Below are 25,180 nucleotides of genomic sequence, written 5' to 3' on the forward strand. Positions count from 1 at the left end.
TGAAAGAGATGTTGCGACTCTTTTCTCAAGTGCAGGCAAAGATGCAAGAGATTCGGGAAAAGGAGACTCTCCGTCTCTTCTTCTCCCAAGCATGACACACATGATTTGCATGATTATGATAAGCATGATGATTTGAATGACAATGATAAGCATGATGATTTGAATGATAATGACAAGCATGATGAATTCCATGATAATGACAAGCATGATGATTTGCATGAAGATGATGTGATTGTTCACAAGGATGATGTGTTAGTTGATACTTTCTCTAGTGAAGCTAACCTCATTGCAGAGACGATCAATCACGAAGCACTGATCTTGGCTCTCGAGTCAAGGTCCAAAGAACCACCTCAGGAAGAACCGACCTTGGATCTCGAGCCTAGGTGTCCACAGACACCCCCAAGGAGGTATTATGCGTTCGCATGATTAGCCAGCACGTATTGATCGAGTGTTTTATTCGTGATCGTTTCGTGTATTTTAGTCAGCGTCTTTATGTGATCTCTTTTCATTGGCATGCCATATTGTACGTTGAGCACGATTCACTCATGAATGAGCACGAATGTATGCGGATGATTCATGAAAAGAAGAAATGTTTGCATTCAACGAATTCTCATTCCATGTCTCTTCCTTGACATGACACAGTATCCGAAAGAGCACAAGAAGGATTAAGTATCAAGAATCGGCATTTTCATTGTGATTTGCCACAGTTGATTGATTTAGATTAGAAAGTCAAGATCCGACCCCATTGTTTGCGTGTGTTTGATGAACGGTTTGGCACTCTGTCTCTTTGTTCATCTACATTGCACAGTCTTTTAGGAAGACTAGAATTTCTCCAGTCACTTTACGTGGAATGGGTATGTTCATGGTTTTGTGTTGGAAGTGGTTTCAAGAATTTGTACCCACGGAGATTCTTGAAGATAGTAGACGCATGACTATAGACGAAATGGAAGCATTGAAGGAGCCACAAATGACTTTGTGTCGCTTTCGGCGCGGCCCAAAGAAGCAAGCGTTGCAGACCTTTATTAAGTTCAAGTATTGCATGACCCACGCATGAGAGTGGGCCGGCGAAGAGTCCTTCACAGGATTCCAGACCCTGTTGGCGATCTCCCTCGACGCCATACAGTTCGGTACCAGTACCTCACTTTGAAAAGGAGGAGATGTCACGCGCACATCTAACCCTGGGGGATCTTGCTGAGAAGGTGCGTGTTGAACTCTTGTTCCTGCTGCCTCTTCTGCTAGATTGTGCTAGCGCTAGGTTTCCTTATATATATCATTGGCCAAATTGCCCTACCTAGTTCCCAACAAAAGTCACTAAAAATAATAAGTGAAAAATGTCAAAAATAGGGGAAATAGGTCTATGCACTGTAAAAATGCTCTTGATGGGTTCTGACTTAAATCTGATGATCATGCTGTGTGCAACCAGAGGATATGTATCTAATCTAAGTGTTTGGACATGCACGGTCTGCGAACAGACTCACAAAAGTGCCAGATCACTTCCTAATCTAGGCTAACTAAAGTGAACTGAATCCATGTCATGAAGTAGCTTGTCCACGTACACATAGGGTTAGATGTGCACGTGAGAGATCTAGATCCACATCTAGATCTAGCCAGGAGGAGATGTACTAGATCTATGCTCTCAAAGCATGTTGGAGGTGATGTCCGGAGACCGTGCCAGTGGTCTCGTGTGCGTTGGCAGTGTCAGTAGCAGTCACAATTGTGTGCATCTTGGGTCTATCCATTGGGCAGGCATGTCAGTTCTATGCTGGACCACCCTTGGTCACTTGTATGAGCAGATTGTTATCAGCATGGAGAGCCTTTCCCAGATCTCTCTCTCTCTCTCTCTCTCTCTCTCTCTCTCTCTCTCATTCTCATATGTCCTGTCTCTTTCTACGTGAGTGATCTCTCTTCTCCACAGGTGTGCCTTGTTCATGTGTTTGGCATTGCAGGTGTTCTACATCGGAGTCGAGGTATCCACTGGATCACGAGCGAGTTCTTGTCTTCATTGCACCTTCCGTTGCCACCTTTGGCAAGTTCCACCTACTGATCCTCCCATGAGCCCTCCCCCTACCCCTCCCTCTTTGCCACCAAATCCCATGGATTTTATGATGCGGATGATGATGGACATGATGATGCGACAAGACGAAGCACGCCGACAGATTTGTCGTTTAAATCCATGTGTGTCACGGTAAGAGGATCAGATTTCCCGGTAGAAGAGAAATCGGTCGTGCTCTGATACCATTGTCGTAGTCTTGGTCACCTCCAAGACTAGAATCCAACTCGACAAACGAGAGAATCACTTAAAATACTTCACTACTTTAAAATCACCGTTTAATTTGGTCGACACGGCCCGGCGTAGTTCCGTGCCCAGAGAGATTGGCCCCAAAGACTCGCGCCCCTTTCGGTATTTCTTTTATATTAATGCTTGAGCAAAGTACAAGTGTCCGTGCGACCTTTGTTCTCAGACTCTGCGTCCAGATGCTCTCTAGAGTGAGGCCGTTTGTGTCAATTTATTCTTACAAAGGATGCCAAAAGGAGAGCCCCAAAAGTAGATAAACTCAAAAGCAAAAAGTCCCAAAAAAGCAACTGGTTTCTGAAAAGTTGCCAAAAAGCACCAACGCAATTTACGGAATTTTGTACAGCCTTGCTATGTCAGTAGCCAGTGTGAAACGGGGAAATCCGTACAATCTGCCACGTCAAACTGTCAGTGCGTCTTGCGGGTGTCCATGTCCGAGCGCCCTCATATATTTCCATATATCATTTTCTTGTAGGGTTGTGGGGGATTTTATCTGGCATTGCCCTTCCTCCCCTTGGGCACCTATTTATGGGGCCAGGGGGTACCCACTTCCATATTTGTTGTACTGAAGTTCTCTTGCTCATGGTAGTCATAGGGGGCTGATCGCCCCCTCTTCCACCATACCTTGTGTTTGTGTCTACTCTCTCTCTCTCTCTCTCTCTCTCTCTCTCTCTCTCTCTCTCTCATCCGCACACGCGCACTCTCACAACAATCACACTGGACCTCCAAGGTTATCGATTCAAGGTCAAAAAACATTTGTTGCGAGATGTCCGAAAATTTCAAGGTGTAATTTGCTAGGGTTTTCGTGGCAAGCATATCAAGATACCCCACTCTGTCAAAAGCTACACTCCGAAGGAAGATGTCAGAAAGCATGTAACTTTGGGCAAAAATTTTCTTGAAAGCTTGCCAAGTCCTTGGAGTGTGTGGCTTGGTAGCTATAGACATCCACCACTGCATGGCACGGCAAGCGGCGGCTGGAAAAATCTTTGATCCTTCTCTTGCAAGTGATCTTGAATTCTTTATGGCTTATGCCCCTTAACACTAGTTTGGTACCAAAACAGGACACTTTAAGTGTCCTTTTTTAACAAATTTAAATTAAATGCTACTTGCATTAGACGGTTTATTTAAGTAAACCCTCTTGTTATGCTTAAATATGTTAGCTAGAGGGTCTTTTAAAAATATAACCTTGCATTTTAGAATCTATCATGATCAAGAACTATACTCATCAAGTTGACCCTCGTAAGACTGCGATTGGCGCTTTGAAGAAATTGCCTTTATAAGCTCAAGAAAAAATGAAGCGACCTTCTAGAAAATTTTGGGTGACTCTTCCATAATTTTGCTATAGATAATTGAAAGTTTCATGTGCAAAAAAATTAACTTTGGAGTATATAAAATAATGAAAAGTTTCATGTGTTTGATATGGTCATTTCAAGCATATCATTGTATACAAAGAAAAATATGTTTATGATGTATTTGTGAGTTTTAGAAAGTGATACATTCTTGCCCTTTCCATTGAGCACTCAAGGTGGCAAGTAGAAGGGTTTTGGTATGCAATAATTATTGGATTATTTTAAATATTCAAAACTGCATAAGAGAAAACTTTCATATTTTCATTCTTGAGACATAAGCATTCAAAACCTCAAATAATATCAAACTTTCCATGTAAATCAACTAAATGTATCAAAGTACGTGGTACATACACAATTGGGGTGCTTAAAACCTTGTTATTATAAAGAACTCGAGATTTTCAAGAGTTTTTACATGATAAAGAATTCAAGATAGAGTTTAAGCAACAAGATTTAGTTGAGTTAGGGAGCCCAAAAAATACGTAGTTTCTTGGTTTAAACATATAAAGTCATTTCTAGTTGTCAAATTGCACTAGAATAGTACCAATTTCATGAGAGGACCTTTGGAAGACCAAAATTATGCTCTTATTCAGCACGTGCTCAAGTATGAAATTATGTCTATAGCTTGCATGTGACTTGAAAACTTATCTTTGAAGTGGATTCCATTGTTTTGTAACACTAAGTACTAACACTTGGCTTTTATAAACATAAAAAAGGTCATCTCTACAAAAAGATATAATAATTTTATGATTTTTTTGGCAAAACAGCTTGAAATTTTACTAAAATTTATGTCTTAGAACTTACCAAAATTCTCTCCATACAAATTGTATTTTGATATGGAGAAAAATCCAGTGTTTTCTTTCCCTCATAACCAATCTATGGTAGAAGCAAAGTGTAAAAAACTTCTTTCTAGCTTGACAAATAAATTGCCAAAACATGGTAAAAAAACAGGACACTTAAGTGTCCAATTACAGAACTAGTATTAAGACATAGCGATGAAGACGGGAGCGCCCCCGATGCACGATGGACTAAGGGTGGGAGTGGCTAACAAGCCCGAGGCAGACATATAAAGATTCTTTGGTAAACTTGGAAGCGCCATCTTGCTGCATCTCCTCTTTGGTAGGACCGGTATGCTTTCAGAAAAGCACACGCCTGAAGCTCCGATACCATTGTAACAGGACGGGCACCACGTGCAAACGGAAAAGAGCAAACTGAACAACTTAACTGAACTAAAGAGATGCACGACACACGAGACGGGGAGTGGCAGAGTTCCACCCTGAGAGAGCACTAGCCCCAAACCCTAGTGCCCCTTTCGGTATTTCTTTATATTGCTTGAACTCAGTTCAACAACCTGAGGCTCTTGCTCTACTTCCGCTCCCACAAGAATGCCAGAGAAGAGGCCCTCAGGCGATATTTAAATACCTTTGGCCTCTCAAAAGCAGTTACATGAAAAGCTTCAAAGTTCTAAGAGCATCTGGCCTCCCAAAAGCAGCCAACGCAAAAGTAGGAAATCCGTACACCTGCCACATCAGCGGCGCGAATTGCAGAGGAACGTACAATCTGCCACTTGGCAGTGCCAGCGCAAAACGCGGGTGTCCGTACAGTTGCCACATCATCATGCTCCATGCAAATCTGTGTGTGCGCTTTGTTTAATCTCTTTAGGTCACTTAGGCCCCATCAGACAGAGTCCCATAAATCGGTAGAAACTTCTTTAAAACTCGGTGAGGATGTGTAAGTTGGTAAGACTTCTTCTGTTGCTTCTTTTCTTAGGGCTTAGATCCCTTGGCAGGGTCATGTTGGTTCCGTTCTTCAGTGGCTTGACACGTCAGCAGTTTGTGACAGATGTCGTGTGTTTTTTTATTGGGCTTTGCTCGAGCCAACCTTGCACTACCTATATAATTGACCCCCAGGGACTCTATTGATCAGTAGATTCAATGCAGCACCAGGTGCATGGGTAGCAAGCGCCTAGCACAAGCAGCAAGACCATTAGCGTTTTTCCACTTCCTAGCATTTTCTAGCGCTTTTGCACCGGATCAGCCCACGGCACCCCATCAGCACCAGCTTTTTCAGTTCTCAGCCATAACCTCGCTGTATAGTCGCACATCCAGCCAGTCGCACCTGTGTTTTCAGATTCAGCCCTCAAATCAGCCAGCAATTGGCAGTTTTCAGCCATCATTGTCATCCATCATCAACACTTTCGACATTGGCATTAGCAGATCAGCCCATAGCCTCATCAAGTTGCAGATCTAGACCGTGATTTGTTAGCGTTTTCTACTTTCAGCCCTTATTCTCGCCGATTCAAGCATCAACCGCAAGATCCCATCAGCATCTCAACTTCTAGACTCTCTCTCTATCACTCACAAAACCTTCACTCACAATATCTCTCCTCTCTCTTTGTCTATTGCACATCTCTCATTAAAGTAAAAGGAACCTTGTGTACGTAATGAGCACTGATCCTAAGCTATCACATCAATCACTTCCGCTGCACCTAACAAGATGAAAGAGAGAGGATATGAGAGAATGGAGGTCACATTGGATATGGTTTGCAAGGAAAGGTTGAAGAGCGCTTGCTTGCCGTGCAAGAATTGTAAGAGGCTATGTCAAAGATAGATGATGCTTCGGAGCCTTTGGCGATCCATGCACCTTTTATAGACGAGTAACCATGCTCCAACCATGTTGGGCCATCCTGCTTTGGTTGCCACCAAGGTTTTTGAGTTTGTTGATGATGATGATGAGTTTGTAGATGAGGTAGGGACTCGGGGGAAGAGAGCTACAACGACAACTAAAGCTCTTGATGGAATGAGCATTGTCGAGTCTAGTCCCGACTCTCTACTAATGCAGCATTGCAGCTAATGCTTTGCATCCTTATGTCTTTTCTCATGGGTCATGACATGGTTCAAGTTTTTGTGGCCAGCTTGCTCGTTTATGTGACTATGTCCATGACTTGAGTCTCTAGAGTTCATTGTGATAGTCTATGCCGTACGATGTCTTGACCATGTTTTGGTTTGCTCTCCCTCATGCTATTTTCAGATCTCGAGCCTCGATTTCTTCAAAGTTCATTGAACCTTCGGAATCCTAACTCTTGACTTTTGAGCACAACCTTTATTCGCATATGTCATAGTGTAGGCTTTTGAGATTCTTTAGTTCAAAACTTCAAATTTCAATGTGAAATGTTCTCTATTCAGTTCCAATGTTATAAAGATGTTTTTATGTGATGTGTAGCATGATTTTAGCATGACGTATGATATGACATATGGAATGTGGGGGGGTTCTTAACCATACTATGATAAAACTATGGTGGATCCTATAATTAACTAGGAGAGTAGCTGCTCAAGAGTTCAACTGAACATACTCACACTAGTTAATTGGACTTTAATTAAGCAATGAGAGGGTAAGTGCAAGTGTCAATGAGGAGAAATGGGAGAGACCAAGTAGGATGTAATACTATTGATTAAGAAATGCTAGTCCTGCTAGGGGCTTTGATACCAGTTGTTAGGATTAGGATGAGTAAACAAGAGTAGCACTCACCATGACAAAGAGAGGAATGCTTAAATTAATTTAAAAAATGTGTATAAAGTAGCCTCTTATATAGGCATAGGAGTGGGTGACATAAGGGGGTACATCATGGCTAGTTACATCCTAGGTGAACAAAGCATATGGCTATCAATTTGTACATGATGATGGGGATGCAAAGGTGGCTAGAGGGGATTCACACAAAGAGAGACAAAAGCTGGTATACCAGCAGTTATACATCTGAGAGACATGGATTGCATCGAGGTAACCTCTTCCATCAAGTGATATATGGACACATGTTTGCCACATATTGCTAGAGTGGCGTTTGGACAACTTAGGGTCTTATCCTACACACTAAAGATTGACGCTGGGTTGGCAGCACAGGTTGATAGAGGCTTGAGGGCATGTGGGGTATGTGGAGGTGGGGTGGAGAATGAGGGCACTATGTGTGCAGATGTCTAGCATACGGGGCCGATATACACCCCTTTTCAGACAGCCCACACTGACAGTACTATTAGACTCGAGAGGACGTATTGGAGTCGAGAAACCAGAGACTGCTGGGTTGCCTCTTACTAGAGATTCAGAGACATGGGGAGACTCCTCTCCAGTCTAGAAAAGGGTGGATTTTATTTTTACTCCAAAAGAAAAATTGCAGACTCTTTACTGCAGTCTACAGGGCTTCATATTCTCTATTGATGTTTAGATATGTAATTAGAAAACTACGCAATACGATATCGGCACTAAAAATCTACAAACAGTAAGTTTGAAACCAGCTTGTTTTGCATCTATATAACGGTTTTTTGTCTGAGGAAACTCCATCAGGGTTGTCCAACATGGTCCTTTATGTGTCAACTAAACTGGTTCAGATGAGTTTTACAAGTCTTGCAGGTTGTATTGAAACAATCTTAAAATGCTGTTTTCTTTCTAGTCCATGCCATACTTTCAGTTTGTTTGCACAGGACGTTATGTGGTATGGATGATTTTTGAAGGCCTAGGAACCGCTGCTTGGCCTGCAACTTTCTATTCGTTTTTCTTTGGCAAACAAGAAATTCAAACATTTTGGCTGAAGGCTCGTTTTATTTGTTATTTAGGGCCAAATACACTTTTGGAGTTCCCCAACAGCATATTTATTTGGAAGAGCTGTATCAAACATAGAACCCTTGTGACTCTAAGAACCAGCCACAAACTGGATGCAGCAGGGTCAAGTTCATATGATCGAATATGTTTGAACAGTAAACCCTTGTTATCTTCCACATATGGCCCAAGCAGTCTTGTGCTGAGGACCAGAAAACTATGGACTACCGTTCCTGTCCAGATGGGGAGGCGCTCTTCAAAGATTGCAATGAGAAAGGTTAGTTTTGAACTCCTTTCTTTTGACCATTAGCTTCTCCTGTGCTAATATCATTGGAGGTCAATAGCACAGCATATGCAGTGTTAAAACAGTTTTGAGCAATTGATTGGTTGCTTTGGGGTAACTTTTTGCACGCGCCGTATTTAGATTCTACAAAGCTTCTTATTAATGCGAATGAGAGATGGATGCAGGGTATTTGCGTGATTGTCTTTTATGGTTCACTCCTGCTACTTCTCAAGTTGTTTTAGACAATACCATGTCAAATGCATTCTTTTTAAAAAATAAGAAGAAGAGAGGAGAGGATGGGGATCAGTTGTGCCCCTATGCACAGGTTTATTTCTTGTCTCAGCATGGAAAGGTCTTCTTTTGGAGATTCATCATCTACTTCACTTCATGTCATTGGTGATCTCAGTCTTATTTCAGATGGTCGCCAAGGAACTTACATTTCTATAATCTTGATACTAGACCTTGTTAATGATTTGCTATTAGAGAGTGTCTTATGTTAGTTGGGTTCCTAGATACGGGGGATAATCGAAGGGACTTGGATCATAACCATTGCACCCACCGAGCTCCAAGATCGCCTTTGTTTGCCTCTAGCCCCACTGCCAACCTCCACGGCAATATGAGTCAAATGGCTACGAAGTGATATATATGTACCTCCTATGAGTTTTTGAGGATCTTCCATCACCTCCACGACACAAGGTGTGCAATGACTTTCTTGAATAGCTCATAGCCATTATTGGGTTGTTGGGGCTGACTTATAATATTCACTAATGAGTATTTCTAGCTAATAGGTAAATGCTCCCCGCTGCCCAGCAAAAAAATGTTAACAACTCCCTCAGACTGCTGGTAACACAAATCTGCCACCAAAAAAAGCAAGGGTCAAAGGTGATATGCATTAAGGTGGATAATCTAATGAGCCATTCATGGATAATTCGTTAGATATAGTGCTTCAAGTGGTACTGTAAAATGTTTGGTACGTGTTTGGTGCATCATGTATGTAATAGTGAACGGATGGGGTAGAAGGTACATAAAATTCGTATGTTATTTTAAAAAATCGACAATACTTTAATAGGTTCATGATATATTAATCAGTATGACTGCAGAAAAGCTTAAATTACAAATCAAGCATATGGCATAAACTATAAACTTCAAGGCATTCATACGAGTTAAACTGTTAGAATTGAACAACAGGTGACAAATGAACACTTCAATTACTTGTTGAGACCCAAATATACATACATGATGCAACAACATTCAACAAAACATTTTACAAACCTCAACTTAGTCGTTACCCAAGGCATGACAATCATAACTCAATACAATCACTATGAAGGAATTTTGAAAGTTTAAGATTAAACGATGAGACAGAAGACATAGATCATAGTCTCATCAATGATCAAAATACCAAGATTCATGAAAAACAGATACATCCAATGGTCGAAAACTCAAAAATCACGTCTTGACTCAAAATACTAATGAAGCATGCTGCATGAGATACTCATATCTCCTCATCTGACTCTAAAGAAGATGCATTTGAGGAGGCCATGTCTCCGTGTGTCAAGACATACCCCTCCTCATGTCACGTGCACATCTAACCGTATGTCCATCTGGACAAGCCCTAACTCCTACCTCTAGGGTTTAGGACAGCCTAGGAATTGTCCTAGCACCTGTGAGCCTGTAGGCAGGACTTGCATACATGAGCATGATCTGCATGAATTATTGAGTGCCTGAGGAAGGTTTCATCTCAATTGGGTGAGAAAATTGGGTTTTAAGCAGACGTTAGCATTTTTTACTGAAAAGGGCTAGGATAGCTAAAATTGGGGTCTTTTGAAATCCAAACTAAAATCTAAGCATAGCACTGGGTTGCTGACATCAAGGGGAAGCTGTGGCTCAAGTTTGGGGTCAAACAGACCATATAGACATCCTACGCGTAGGATGTGTTCTGTGTGATTTAGCACTCCAAACCTAACTTTGAGCATACCAAAGTGATAAGCACCTTAATAGGAGTCTGTGCTTTGCATTTGAAGCTGTTTTGAGCAGTTAGACATGCTACGCGTAGAATGTCAAATGCATGATGTTGAAGCGAAAAACTGACTGTAGGCATAGCAGGGTATTATATAGCCTGAGGCAAGCCTCCTAGTCAATTTTGGTCAAAATTGGAGTTGATTTGACTGGTCAGACCAACATCAGGCTGCTGGAACAGATTTTTGATCAATTGACCAGCTTATAGGTGTCCAAATCAAAAAGTAAAAACAACTGTGGACTCAACACATCAAGGGGAATCTATAGTGCAAACTCTAGGCAAAATAGAGCAGATAGATATCCTACGCGTAGGATGTCTAGAGGGGCTAGTGAAGAGAAAAGCTGACTGAAGAAATAGATTGATTGTAATGGCTATTGCCCACACAGGAGCAATAGGCATTACGGGAATGATTACCCACAACTACATTGTGTGAACATCAACATATAGAATGACAAGAGAAGGAAGTACACAGTACACAAGCACAAAAAACCTCTTGCTTCATTCATGTATATCCAGACTCAGAGTTACAACAGTAGATGTCATGAATATCATAGAGATTGGTTAAGTTTTTATCAAAAGACAGGTATGCCCCTCCATATACAACCGCTGCTCCATCGCAGATTGGCAACGGTGCACACACTCCTGTCCCATGATATCCCATGAAGAACTACCGCTACGGCCGCCGCATACCGCATAACTCCTGATCCGCAGTGTCCATATCTCCACAGGACCGCATGTGCGGCTAATGCCGTAACATCTAGCACGCACGGTGGATTGCGCAAACCCACACTCAGTCCCTCCGGTTGGAAGGTTCCGGTGGCTGCTCTGCACCCTGCTCTGGTGAAGAGGAAATATCAATATAGCCAAAGCCTCTAAAATCTGCAGTATGTGCCCGGTAGACCTCATCCAGAAGACGTGGATCTATCTCAATTTGTTCCGGCTAGGTATCCCGAGGAATAAACTGCGTTGGCAAAGAAATAGATTGAGGCGCCTGTGGGAGAGGAGCAAGAGGTGTATGTAAAGGATAATAGCGATAAAGGTATATATTAAGAGAAGACCAAAATTGAGGACAAGGTGGTAGACTGAGAGAAAAAGAATGAGCTAAGGTCTCCACCCAAAAACAGACCCTGCACCGCTCTTTACGAAATCGACGAATCATTTTCTGCAAACGAGATACATGAGCCTAGGCTTCAGCACAATCCTCTGTAGCTTGCGCCCAATCAGCAACATCAAAACCCTAGGGAACAACACTCTTACCTCTGTCAGTGTTGGAGGACTCGGGGTGTTGCACCACAACCTGCTGAGTGGGTGGCTGTGTTCGCACCTCAGCAGCCAAGCGTGTGCTCCAACTTTGTAATTGATTATCCAAAAAAAATCAGAGATTTTCTTGCATCTCCACTGCCAACGCATCCAAATCATTCATATTAATCATTACATTGCCAGGGTGCGATGCTAAGTAAGAGGCTAGGCTATGTTGTGTTCTCAATTGAAGAAGTTCCTGTTGAATAGAGGCCACAAACTCAGCATTAGCCCCTTGTAACATTTGTATTTTTGCCCTTTGCTGGCGAGTTGTGGTAGTCATCTCTTCATTTTGAGTGACTAACTCATCAATGCGAGTCTGCGAAGCCGCTACCTGCGCTTCCAGCTCATTGACTCTTCCCTCTATGGCGGGGGCTGGCCAGGCTGCACGAATAGACTCTGCAAGTGTGCTCAAAAAAGTGCCGCATGCCTGCAATTGGTCAGCGGGGGTCGCTGTCGTAGCCTCCCAAGGTAGTGCTGCGGAAAGAGTACCTCCCATCGAGGCCGCATTGGTAATGCCATAAGTTTCCGGTTGAGCGGGAACATCCGCAACGAGAGAGCTCATCTGCACAGGAGTAGCACTGCCCACTCTCTCCTGCATTTGGCGGCGCCAGCGAGCCACCGCAGAATCCTCCAAAAGAAGAGATGCAGTTGCCGGAGGTGGTGTCAAAAATATTGTTCCTCCCTGCTGCGCTTGCGGCTTGCTGATCCTGCACCTGCAGTGGCCATCTCTTGGGCTCCAGAGGATACCACTGTTGTCAATGGACAAGGCAAATCCCCAGTGCGCACATGCTGCTGATGTGTTTCCCTCTCAGCCGGCACTGCCAAGCTTTGTGTTTGCGACAGAGGAGCATTAGTGCCTTGGACCACCAAGCGATCATCTTCAAAGTGGCAGAGAGGACGCAGGGCGAGAGGAAAAACTTCTCTTAAAGGAAACATCAATGTGAGCAGTTGGCCAACCTTTGTATTGGTTGGGGTATTCATCCTCAACTGTGCCATCACTCTTTGGCACTCCGCCAGCAGGCGTTCTCTGACCACCGCTGCCCAAGCTACTGGCCCAAAGTTGGCTGAATGCAAAACATTTCTTGCTCGGGTCGAAATGGTATAAGTTTTGGCCTGGAGCCAAATCGCCTCGAGAAACCACTGATATGCATCCATGGTTGCGACATCTGACAACCCTGACAGCTTATACTCCCCTTTTACCTTCAAACCAAATTCTTGTTCTACATCTGCAGCAGGGATCACATGAGAGGCGCGCACCACGCCATCGTTGGGCAAACAGCAACACCTTGAAATCCTTTCTGCTGTCAAACTGAATCTGCTGATTATTCAGCACCACCATATCACCAGCAGCGAGTTGCTCAATCAAACCTGCTGCCTGTGGATGAACTGGGATCCCTTGCCAATCTAGGTTGGCGAACACACGCAGCCGCAAATCTTGCAGCCATGTGTCTACTCGTCGAAGCGCTAGCTGCTGTACAGGAGTGAAAGGAATATATTGCAAGAGAGAAGCTGTCATGGTGGCGATGAGATGAATGAGTAGAGAGCACAGAACTAAGAGCGCGCAACACACGAAACAATAGAAACACGATAAGAATCGTCTGCATGTAGTAGTAACCTTTCCACAATGAGTTCCCAAAATAGAGCGATCCACGGTGTCGCAACCATCATAGATCCTTTCCCGCTTTCCCAGATTGCATGCAAAAGAATCCCCAATCATGATTAGGGCGGCTTGCGGCTCTTGTACCACAGCAAAGGGGCACTGAATCGTGGTAGGTGAAACATAATGGCGCAGTCTGAAACCATTGACCGGTACAGAAATAACCTCCCCCCTCAAATCCACCAAATAAAAAGAGATGGGCCCGCACGCTTGAAAAATCCAGAATGGTCCTGACCACCGTAATTTAAGCTTCCCCGGCATCTTCTCGAGGCGAGAATTGAAGATCAGGACCAGTTGTGATCGAGGAGCTGTCAGATGTAGAGGACATCTTGTGTGCCACTTTGTCAGATGATGATGCTTATGACCTTGATGCCTCTCTTAATGTTCATACACAGGATATACAGATCACCGAGAGTGATCTTATTGATGCTTTGTTGACTGTTAATGATGCATTATCCCAGACTTGGATAGTTGATTCCGGTGCTTCATTTCATGTGACTCCTATCAAGGAGTGTTCCTCTACTTTTGATGCAGGCAAGCAATGGCCATGTATACCTTGGAAACAATCATGCATGTTCCATTGAGGGTATTGGCACTGTGCACCTCTCCATAGATGGCACAAATGAGCTTGTTTTGCATGATGTTAGATATGTGCCGGGAATCAAGAAGAGTCTGCTTTCTGTTGGTCAGATGGATATGCATGGTTACAGCATCTTGTTTGAGAGAGGATCATGGAAAATGACTAAAGGCTCAAGGCTGATTGTAAAGGGCACAAAGAAAGGGACGCTTTACTGCATGCATGGCAAGACCGTGTTGGGCAAGTTCATTGCATTGGCTGAAATTAACTCTCACATGGAGTTGTGGCACAAGAGGCTTGGCCATATGAGCCAAAAGGGCCTTTCTAAACTTTATACTTTGAACAAGCTTGATGCTAAGGGTACAAAGCTTGACTTTTGTAATGAATGTCAATATGGCAAGCAAGTAAAGCGTTCTTATTACTCTGGTGTCTCTCGTAAATCTTGTGTGCTTGATCTTGTACATTTTGATGTATGTAGCATGCCTACTAAGTCTATGGGAGGTGCATGCTATTTTATCTCCTTTGTTGATGATCATTCTAGGAAAATTTGGGTTTATTTGCTTAAATCTAAGGATGAAGCCTTTGCTACGTTTAAGAAATTTCATGCATTTGTGGCCACCCAAACAGGTAGGAAGCTAAAATGCTTGCGTACGGACAATGGGGGGGAGTTCACAAGTGCTGAATTTAACAAATTTTGTGAAAATTTGAGCATTAAGAGGGAGCTTACTGTGCCATACAACCCCTCTTCTAATGGTGTGGCTAAAAGATTCAATAGGACACTTTGTGAGAGGGTGAGATGCATGCTGTCCACAGCTAATCTCTCTCATGGATTCTGGGGAGAAGCTTTGAAAACTGCAGTCCATATATGCAATCGATCCCCTCACATGTCTTTGAAAGGTGACATCCCTGAAGAGGTTTGGTCTGGCAAGCCTGCTTCATATGATCACTTACGCATTTTTGGTTGCGAGGCTTTTGTGCATGTTAGACCTGAGTTGAGGAGTAAACTAGATGCCAAATCCATTAAAGGCCTTTTCATGGGATATGGTGAAGAAGGCGAAATGGATTACAGGATTTGGTTACCTCAGCTCAAAAGGGTTATATGCAGCCGGGATGTTGTTTTTAATGAGGCAAGGCTGCTTCGAAACAATTGTGCCTCAAAGCATGACCATAAAAGGGTCAAATTTCAGCATGACCAGCCACCTGTTAGGCCTATTTTTTACCCTCAAGATGCACCACATATGGCTGAAAATGTAGATGATCCAGTGGTGTTTGAGCCAGATGATGTTGGGCAGCAAATTGAGGTCCCTGAAGGGCATTTGCAGCCACGAAACAATGCTGAAAATGGTGCTGAAAATGATGCACAGCAGCCCATTGTTGATGATTTTATCATGCCACCTGATGTAAACCCATTGCCGGATAATGTGGATCATTGGGTAAGGCGGTCTACTCGTCAAAGATGGCCTGTGAGCAGATACGATCCCTCTTTGCATTACATTATGTTGACAGATGAGGGAGAGCCTCTTACGTATAAAGAGGCAAAGACATGTGAGCACAGCGACAAGTGGGAGCTTGCTATGCAGGAAGAGATTAAAGCTTTGCATGCTAATCATACTTGGGATTTGGTGGAATTGCCCAAAGGAAGGAAGGCTATTCCTAACAAATGGGTGTATAAAATCAAGACTGTTGATGCAAAACCGAAGTATAAGGCAAGGCTAGTTGCAAAGGGATATGTTCAAACCAAGGACATAGACTTTCAGGAAGTGTTCTCTCCTGTTGTGAAGATGACCACTTTGCGTGTATTGTTTGCCATAGTGGCTGCTCTTGATTTGGAAATGGACCAAATGGATGTACATACCGCTTTCTTGCATGGTGATGTGGAAGAAGAGCTTTACATACGAACATGCCGTACCATTGAAAGTGGTAAAGTAGTATGCAAAATAGGAATCTGGACGCTGCTCGCTACTGCTGCTCGCCCCCCTCCCCCTCTGCGCCATCGCTCCCCCCCCCTTGCTGCCTCCCGTCCCCTGCCTGCCCCTCGCATTGCCGCCCTACCTACCCGCCTGCTCGCGCGCGCCAGCCACTCCAGCCCGCCCCTCCTGCCCCTGCTTGCAGCCGCCTGCAGCCTCGCCTCGCGTTGCCTCCCCACCAGCCCGCAGTGCCCCCCTTCTCACGCCACCTTCCCCCCCCCCCCCCGTGCTGCCCTTTTTTCCTCGCTTTGCTGCCGTTTTTCTCCCCCCCCCCCCGTCTTCGTCAATCCTGAAGGACCTGCACTTAGCTCTGCATCTCTGTTACTTAAAGCAGTGCTCGGCGTGCTCGGTTGCAGAGCGCCTTAACCGACCGCTTCTTCGCCTCAGCAGTAGACATAGATGGAGGCTCCAACTCCGCCACAGAGGGACTCATCCGAAGCCCCCTCGCCCGACCCCGCTAAGCCCACCATTCAACTTGCTCTTTCGCCGACAGAGCAAGCGAGCCTTGCCGCAGAGGTAGAGCGCTTGTAGGCGACTTCTGTCATGTGCAAGGTTCTCGGCACCCGTCCTAGCAGAGGAGAGCTGCGAGACCTTCTCCAGGCCCGCCTTCTCGCAGAGGTGGGCAAGATTTTGGATGTTCAGATCCTCGGACGCGGGTACTACCAGATCGAGTTCGAAACTTCCGAGATAGCCTCCAAGGTCATAGCTATGAGTCCACCGGCCATCCGAGCATCACGCGCCCACTTTCGACAGTGGCGACATGGTTTTGACCCTACTTCGGATGCGCTAGTAGAGGAGGCAGACATCCCCATCTCAGTCTGCTTTCCGGGTTTACGGAGGGAGTACCTTCCACTTCTCTCCAGGATTGGCTCCGCCATCGGGACTGTCCTGGAGACGCCTCGTACGGCAGCATCAGTAGCTGCCAAGGCGGCTGGCATCCCTTCAGTTCGAGTTTTGGTCAGAGATATCCACACGCTCCCGAAGGTCATCCTTCTGCCTCGTGTGAGTGGGGGTTGGTTTAGACAGAGTGTGGAGTACTCGGGTCTCCCGAACCAGTGCTTCATTTGCAGACAGATGGGCCATCTAGCGAAGGACTGTCCACGGAGGAGGTCACGACCTGCACCTTAGCCTCAGCCCCAGCCTACCAAGGCTGGGCCGCAGCCACAGCCAGCGTCACAGCGCACAGATTCTGAGCCACCCTCCGAGCCTGGGGCTCCAGCGGAGGAGGGATGGCAGCAGGCCCGTGGCCGTCGACGCGAGGGGCCACAGCGGCAGCCTGACACTCAGAGTGGCCCTCAGGTGCCTACTCAGCAGCAGTGGGTTCCCATGGGGAACCGCTTTGGTCCTCTTGAGCAGGAGGAGCCCCATACGCCAACCTCCACTTCCGCTTCACCCTCGCCAGCCACCCGACCCTCAGATTTCCCCTCATCCCCTCCCCCGCCCTCTGCTCCCGCCCACTCCCCACCTCGCCCCCTGTCTTTGTCGCCCCACCCCCCTTCGTTTCTCCTCCGCCTCCCCTAGCTCCTTCTCCCCCTCCTCCTGCTTCAGTGCCACAGTCGACTCAGGAGACTGGTCCCTCAGCGGCGGCTAGGAGTTCTCTTGGCAGCGCCTTTGCCACGAGTCGCCTAGCGAGAGAGGGTCAGCCCTTCTTGCGGCCCCCTCTGCAGATTCAGACATCTTCCCTTGCAGCTATCCCTCGTGGTCTGACGAGCATTGACCTCCGACGCCGCTGGGATTTCTTCGATTACGGATTCACTCGCTTTCTCGGCGATTCCGCAGCAGACCACGAGGCAGCCTGCTTCAGGGTCCACGCTCTGTTCCTCGCCGCTAGGGGGACAGAGGCCTTGGACTCGGCAGTTGGTTTCTCCTTTTCCCTCTGTGGTCGGATCGAGACAGAGTGGTCCCTAGACTCAGTGGTGGGATGGTTGCATACACAGGTTCTCGAGTTCTCTCACCACATGGGAGAACTTGGAGTTACAGATTTGCTGCAGACTTTGTGGCCACTGGCCAAGTTTGCGGTGACACCCCTAGACTCAGCAGGATGTAGGCACATTGTGGTGTACTTTTTTGCTGATACGCAGTGTTTGCCTTGCTATGTATACATTCATGAGGACTCCTGGACAGAGGAGGTTGCTTTACGCACGGCTCGCTCTGCATGGGCTTGGGCTAGGCACTCACTACAGGCTCGCCTATCTAGAGGACGCTCGGATGCGGATTACTCCCCATCCAAGCCTGCCTCGAAGATAGCCCGTCTTGCTGCTGCGGCAGCATCTGTTCTCTCTCGCTCCCCGTGAGGATCGTCTCGTGGAACGTGCAGGGATTAGGTGGGCCCCAGTTTCAGCGACAGCGGGGCCGATTGCGTCAGGAGCTTCAGCGTTGCCTTGTGGGAGGAGAGATTGATCTCCTTATGCTTCAGGAGCACCATTTGTTTGAGAGCCGCATTCGGCAATGTGGTCAGATTCTGCGGGGACGTTATGAAACCTTTTGGTCAGCTGCTTTTGGACCTGGAGGCATCCAGGGTGGGGTATGTATGACTATTGCGGACTCATTGCAGCAGGCCATTGTGGGCAGAGGGATTATTGTGCCAGGCAGGGCTCAGTGGATTACTTTGCAGGTTCAGGGTGGCCTTGTGGGCTTCGTGAACATCTATGCGCCCAATGTGGCAAGTGCTCGTGCAGAGTTTTGGTCACAGATTGTCGAGTCTCTGCCACAGGTTGACCATTGGTGTGTAGGAGGGGACTTCAACATGTTGGAGGACCCCTCTTACAGGATCGGAGGCAGCCATGCTACTGTACATGGAGTCGAGTTAGCAGCTTGGGAGAGGTTGTGTATGACTTTGAGGGTCTCGGATACATGGCAGCACTCTGGCTTTGTGAGGCCTCCAGAGAATCTTGCCTTCTCTAGGTCGGACCGCAGAGTGGGAGGAGTGAATCTATCGCGGATAGATCGCTTCTACACTAGTGACCACTTCAGTGACTTGGGGGGATCAGTGGGCATCCTGGCAGGGACATCTGAAACCGGCCCGTAGGGCGGTAGGCGTTGGCTTTCACCCGAAATTCTTTACTTTATACACACACACACAGCACTTTGCAAAGAAAACCTGCGACGGGAATTAACACTTGAATACACACACGGCTCGGAAGCTAGAATGCTCCGAGCAGACGCCGACAACCTGTAGGCCCCAAAATTGGCGCCCCTTTTGGTATTTCTTTATTCTTTAGGAGGGTAAATTACAAGGTAAGGTCCTGGGAATCCTTCACGTGTATCCACCTAGATACCATTTGATTTGGCCAAATTTCGGCAGCATAACAGCCCCAAAACTTGCGCGAAACCAATTCCCCTGCTGGAACTCGCTTGCACTGTCGTATACCCTCTGATTCCTGTCCAAAAACAGTAAATTCAGCACGCTGTATTTAGGTTTTTGCCCTGTTTTCAGCCCCAAACAGTCCCCTAACTTTCCTCTGCCAGTGGGGCACGATTCCCAATGGTCCTGGCGTCCGTATGGCTGAAAAACAGTGAATTTACAGCGCATACACAGCGCTGATTTTGCACCTGTACGGTGAGGTTATGACCCTCACCAGTGCCTGCTTTGGAGCAGCAGTTAGCTACCCCTGTTCCTGCTCAAGGAGGCTCTTGCCTCAGCACAAAAGCATGAACCCACACAACTGTACATCAGTCAAATGAGTAGCCCTCTTGTGGGACATCACATAACTGCACGTAGGGGAGAGAGAGAGAGCAGTGTGTAGTGTGCAGGGCATCACTCCTAGCACCACACTGTACATGAGAGGGAAAGGAAGCACTCCATAGCTCTTAACCTGTGACAAAAGCTGAAATGAGGCCTCTCCCAGCATAAAAATCAGCGCCCATTTTTCTGCAAGAGGAAAGTTCACGAAAATGTGACACTTGGCGCATTTTCAAGCATTTTCCCGTTTCGGGTTCGCCGCTTAAAAATATCCCAACCGACGCGTCAGTTGACTTCACGGCAGAGATATAAAATGTTCCCCTAGTCATACCGGAGGTAATGACGCGAACACATTTCACGGCCCAAAATAGCAGTTCCCTAAATTTTAGGAGATGCTTCCGTTGGGCTCCCACTGGTCTTCTGACCATCTATCCTCATTGGGACCGCATCCAAAAGTGCAATGTGGCCCAACTGTCGGATACTTTTTGTTGGTAGTCCCACCTTGACTTTACGCCTTAATTGAGTTCACTTCCTAGTATCCACCAACTTGCTAAGTGCGACGGGGGGACCTATATGATCTTGCTCTGAGCCTAGACATCCTCTTACCATACGAATTCCAGTGCCGACCACTTCCCGTCTGCAGGTGAATCTACCGTTCACATTGGCCATACAATGTCCGACCGTTTGCTACTTCAAAAAGAGGGTCTCAAAACAAATAAAATAAACCCCATTGGAAAGAAACCAACAACCAAGGTTAGCAGTTGCCACATCTCTGTGACATGGTTAATAACTGCCACGTCCTCGTGACAACATCCTTCTCGGAGCATGCACCAGTGATCCTCACAGTGGCAGACAGGCAGAGGAGTGGGAGCACGTTGCTTCGCATCCCAGAGCGGTTCTTGTTGGACTCAGCACTCAGAGAGAGGGTAGAGGCTCTCTGGACAGAGGGCATGGACAGCCAGGCTCTACCTGTTGACAGAGTGGCCTTAGGCCTAGCTCAGCTTAGCCACTTTTTTCTCCAGGAGTCTTTGGCTCGACGGGCTGCAGCGAGAGGAGAAGCAGCGTCTTAGACGAGGCATTGCTTCACTACAGAGGATGCAGGAGCAGCATTCAGACGGTCCATGGTTGGAGGAGCAGTTACAGCAGGCTCGACAGGAGCTTGCTTGCACAGAGGAGAGGCGCCATGAGTTTGCCTTTCACCGACAGGCATCTCAGTGGACTCAGGTGGGTGACAGAGTGACAGGTGCTTTTTTTGAGACAGTGGGACCTCGGCACTCGCATGCCAAGGTCAATCATCTGAGGAGACCCGATGGGTCAGTTGTTTGTGAGCCTGAGGATATGCGTGCAGTTGCTACTGACTTCTACCGTGAGCTACTGTCGGCTGAGCCCCAGTCAGAGAGACAGGATGCATGCAGGGAGCAGGTTTGGGCGCAGATGCCTTGTCTTGTGACTAAGGAGATGCGCCAGAGGCTAGAGCTACCTCTTCAGCTTGAGGAGCTGTACACGGCTCTTAGGGCCCTCCCTCGTGGTAGCTGTCCAGGTGAGGATGGGTTGACTCCCAGCTTCTTCTTGGAGTACTGGGACCTGCTTGACCCAGATCTTTGTAGTGCCTTTCAGTACATTCTGCACACAGGAGTGATGCCGGATAGCATGAGTGAGGGCCTGATTTACCTCATTCCGAAGGAGGGTGGCTCCTTGGATGAGATTCGACAGTGGCGCCCCATCACCATCCTCAACTCAGCCTACAAAATTCTTGCCAAGGCTCTGAGTTTGAGGATTCAACCACTTTTAGAGAGCCTTATACATGGGACTCAGACAGGTTTTGTCAAGGAACGCAGTATCCTTGACAACATCTTCACTTTCTGGGAGGCTTCTGCCCTGGCACGTCTCCGTGGGGAGGACCTTGTGATTCTTCTTCTCGATTTTGAGAAGGCATACGACAGAGTTGACTGGGACTTTCTAGAGGACACGCTTCGCAGGATGGGCTTCTCAGATGCTTGGATCAGAGGGGTGTCAGCTTTGTACAGGCAGGCTCACAGTCAGGTGCTTTTGGCAGGAGGTAGAGGTGAGCGCTTCATGCTCACACGATCGGTCAGACAGGGTTGTCCTCTTGCCCCCTTTCTCTTTCTGTTCTATGCGGAGGCGATGAGCAGATTTTTGGTGTCACAGCAGGTAGGTTTGAGGGGCTTAGCACTCCCTATACGAGGAGATGAGCTTCTGGACGCTGAGTTTGCCGACGACTCAGCCTTGTACTTAGAGGGCCAGGAGGCCAATTTACACAGATGTGGGCAGGCTTTGGAGACCTTCTGCTGTGCATCGGGCGCATTGATCAACTGGAGAAAGACAGTGGCTTTCTCGGTTGGTAGTGCTCCTGTGCCAATTTGGATGCCAGGAGAGGGTTTCAGGTGGATTCCTCCAGGGATTGCAGTTCGGTACTTGGGTTGTCAGGTTGGTTTGGATTTGTCCCCCGAGCAGCAGATTGCTCCTCTCCTCCTGTCCATCAGGAGAAAGCTATTACATTGGAGCTCAGCACGACTTTCGCTGGCTGGTAGAGTAGTAGTTGCCAACCAGGTGTTGTTGGCGACTATGTGGTACATCACTTCTTGCTGGATCTTCTCGAGTTCTTGCATCAGCCAGGTAGAGAGGCTGATCAGGAACTTCCTTTGGTCAGGTCGCGACACTCAGATTGCCCGAGCCAAGGTGGCTTGGTCGGTCATCACACTTCCTTGTTCTCAGGGAGGGCTTGGGATCATTGATCCAGCACAGCAGAGCAGAGCTCTTCTTGGGAAGTTCGTCGTCATAGGACTTCTTCCAGGCGAGGAGCCCTGGAAGGAGTTCTTGCTGCAGAGGCTTCGTGCCAGGGTGCCTCAGTCAGGAGGCCCTTGGCAACCTTCGACCAGATGGATCTTTACAGAGTTGCGCCGAGTTGGTTTGAGCAGGAGACTGGAGGACCTATTCGCTGTGAGTTTGCTTCGTTCTTGGGAGCTATTACGGCGTGGCCTAGAGCAGAGACAGCCGACGTGCACGAGGAGCGCCTACGGCAGCCCCTCGTCTGGAACCCCATGGTTAGCACTCAGAGAGGCCACTTGGTTGGGAGTAGGCCTCATGTTTCTTGGGGTCCCATGGCAGCAGGTCCAGCGCGCTCTCTAGGTGACTGGCTAGAGTTCACAGGTTTGTCAGAGGAGGTGCAGGTTGTCCAGCTACAGGGCATGAGAGGGGTTCAGAGCATGTGTCAGGACATCTCAGAGTCAATTCCAGCTGAGTGGCTCACGCCTCTCGAGCCAGTAGCACCCCGGTGGATGGGAGCCTTCAGATGACTGGAGCTTCTCATTTCAGTCAGGGCTTGCTCAGAGACTGTCCCAGCCCTGTTCTTCGAGCTTCAGGGTGGGGGACGATTACAACGAGTTGCAGTCGAGGCCCCGCAGGTAGCAGAGTGCTGTTTCCAGAGGATTCGAGTTGTGGGCATCTGTGGGAGGACTTGCGTCATAGACCCTGACCCAGCAGCTCTTGCGACAGGACACTGGAGGCTATGGGCTTGGGAGTGCTGTCCACTGGCACGAGTACAGTGGGATCCTGGTGAGTGGCTATGGAGGGACCCCCTCTCTTCTGCAGACCGCCCAGGAGTCCCTTTCTTTCAGTACACTGTTCGGCTTGGACGTCATATACTTGCAGCACAGAGAGAGGCCCGCCCAGCTGCAGCACGTCATTGGCAGGAGGAGGGCCTCACAGTTGAGTTCTTGGCAGCTTTTTGGCAGAGGCTGTGGGACTCCAGACAGCCGAGGCGCGTCACTTTGTTCCAGTGGTTGGTTGCACAAAGAGCCACAGCAGTAGGGAGCTGGCTTGTGCATAGTGGTCTCTCGGCCGCATGTACAGCCTGTGACCAGTTGGTGGAGAGTCAGCGACACTGTCTTTGGGACTGTCCCTCGGCCCATCAGGTGTGGCTACGAGTTCTTCGGCTGATGCCTGCCCTCTCCACGGCTCGACAGTACACTTGGGGGACAGCGGCTTGGTCCACCCTCACAGGCCCGGCACTTCAGTTTGAGCTATCTTCCACCAGCAGGATGATAGTGATACAAGGGGGGCGACCTACACGCCAGCCTGCTACAGACCTTACTCCACAGGAGTGGTGTAGTGGGAGAGAGGAGTGTTGGGAGCTCATCAGCGGCCTAGCTCTTTGGTTCATCTGGCGGGCCCGTTGTTTCCGCATCTTTGGGGCTCGCCCTGTGCCACCAGCAGAGACTGTTCGTGACTTTTGGCTAGAGCTGATCCATACTCTCAGAGGACAGCTTGAGGGACTACAGGGCAGCTCCGACCGCATGCAGGAGCGCCGCGAGGCTTTCCTTCGACTCTGGCGCCCTGGGCCTTTCTACACCATGGTCCAGGGGGTGCTCAGATGGCACTACTGTCCACCTGCGTGGCTCTTCCCTCCTCCCATCTCTTGATTTAGCCCCATTGTATATATGTTGTTTTTTCATTGGGAGTCTCCCCATCATGCTTGTTGTAGCCCTCTCTTGCAGAGGTGGATGTAGCCCTATGGGCAGTTTTCATTAACTAATAGAAGGATCTTTTTCTCGGAAAAAAAAAGAAGAGCTTTACATGAAGCAACCCGAGGGTTTTGTTATTCCTGGCAAGGAACATTTGGTATGTATGCTCAACAGAAGCTTGTATGGGCTGAAACAATCATGTAGACAATGGTACAAGAAGTTTGATCGTTTCATGCTTAAACATGGTTACAAAAGAAGCCATGCAGACCATTGTTTGTATACCAAACGTGATGAGGATGGCAGCCCTATCATTCTTGTGCTCTATGTAGATGATATGTTGATAGCTGCAAAGAAAAGAAGCACTGTTGATGCTCTTAAAGGGCAGCTGAAATCTGCATTTTCAATGAAAGACCTTGGGGCAACTGAACATATACTTGGAGTGGATGTTAGAAGGCAAAGAGACCAGCGCCTATTGTATTTGTCGCAAGAAAAGTACATTGAAAAGGTGCTGGACAGATTTAACATGGCTGAAGCAAAGCCTGCCATTACAGCCATATATCAAGATCTCCAAGGATGATTGTCCCAAGTCAAAGGAAGAAGCCAATGACATGCAAAGTGTGCCTTATGCTTCAGCTTGTGGTTCACTTATGTATGCTATGGTTGCTACTAGGCCTGACATAGCCCATGCAGTGGGAGTTGTGAGCCGGTTTATGGCTAATCCAGGCAGGTTGCATTGGGATGCAGTGAAGTCCATTATGAGGTACTTGAAAGGGACTAAAAACAAATGCCTCTGCTATGGTAAAGGACCATTGGAGTTGAAGGGATTTTGTGACTCTGACATGGCTGGTGATGTGGACACACGTAAATCCACAAGTGGCTATGTGTTTACTCTTGCGGGAGGTGCTGTTTCATGGTGTTTGAGATTGCAAAAGATCGTTGCATTGTCTACTACAGAGGCTGAATATATTTCAGCCACTAAGGC

General features: G+C 47.3%; 1 protein-coding gene across 1 annotated transcript in view; it reads left to right on the plus strand.

Moving 5' to 3' along the window:
• Positions 1–25,180, plus strand: part of LOC147460327 (YebC-like protein) — a 76,007-nt gene that overhangs the window by 12,530 nt on the left and 38,297 nt on the right. Inside the window, exon 2 of the mRNA XM_086511405.1 lies at positions 8,244–8,503. Coding sequence (XP_086367531.1) covers positions 8,244–8,503 — 260 coding nt within the window. The remainder of the gene's footprint in view (positions 1–8,243; positions 8,504–25,180) is intronic.

Source organism: Adiantum capillus-veneris, chromosome 4 (assembly GCF_014529385.1).
Source record: "Adiantum capillus-veneris isolate H3 chromosome 4, ASM1452938v2, whole genome shotgun sequence".
NCBI lineage: Eukaryota > Viridiplantae > Streptophyta > Polypodiopsida > Polypodiales > Pteridaceae > Adiantum > Adiantum capillus-veneris.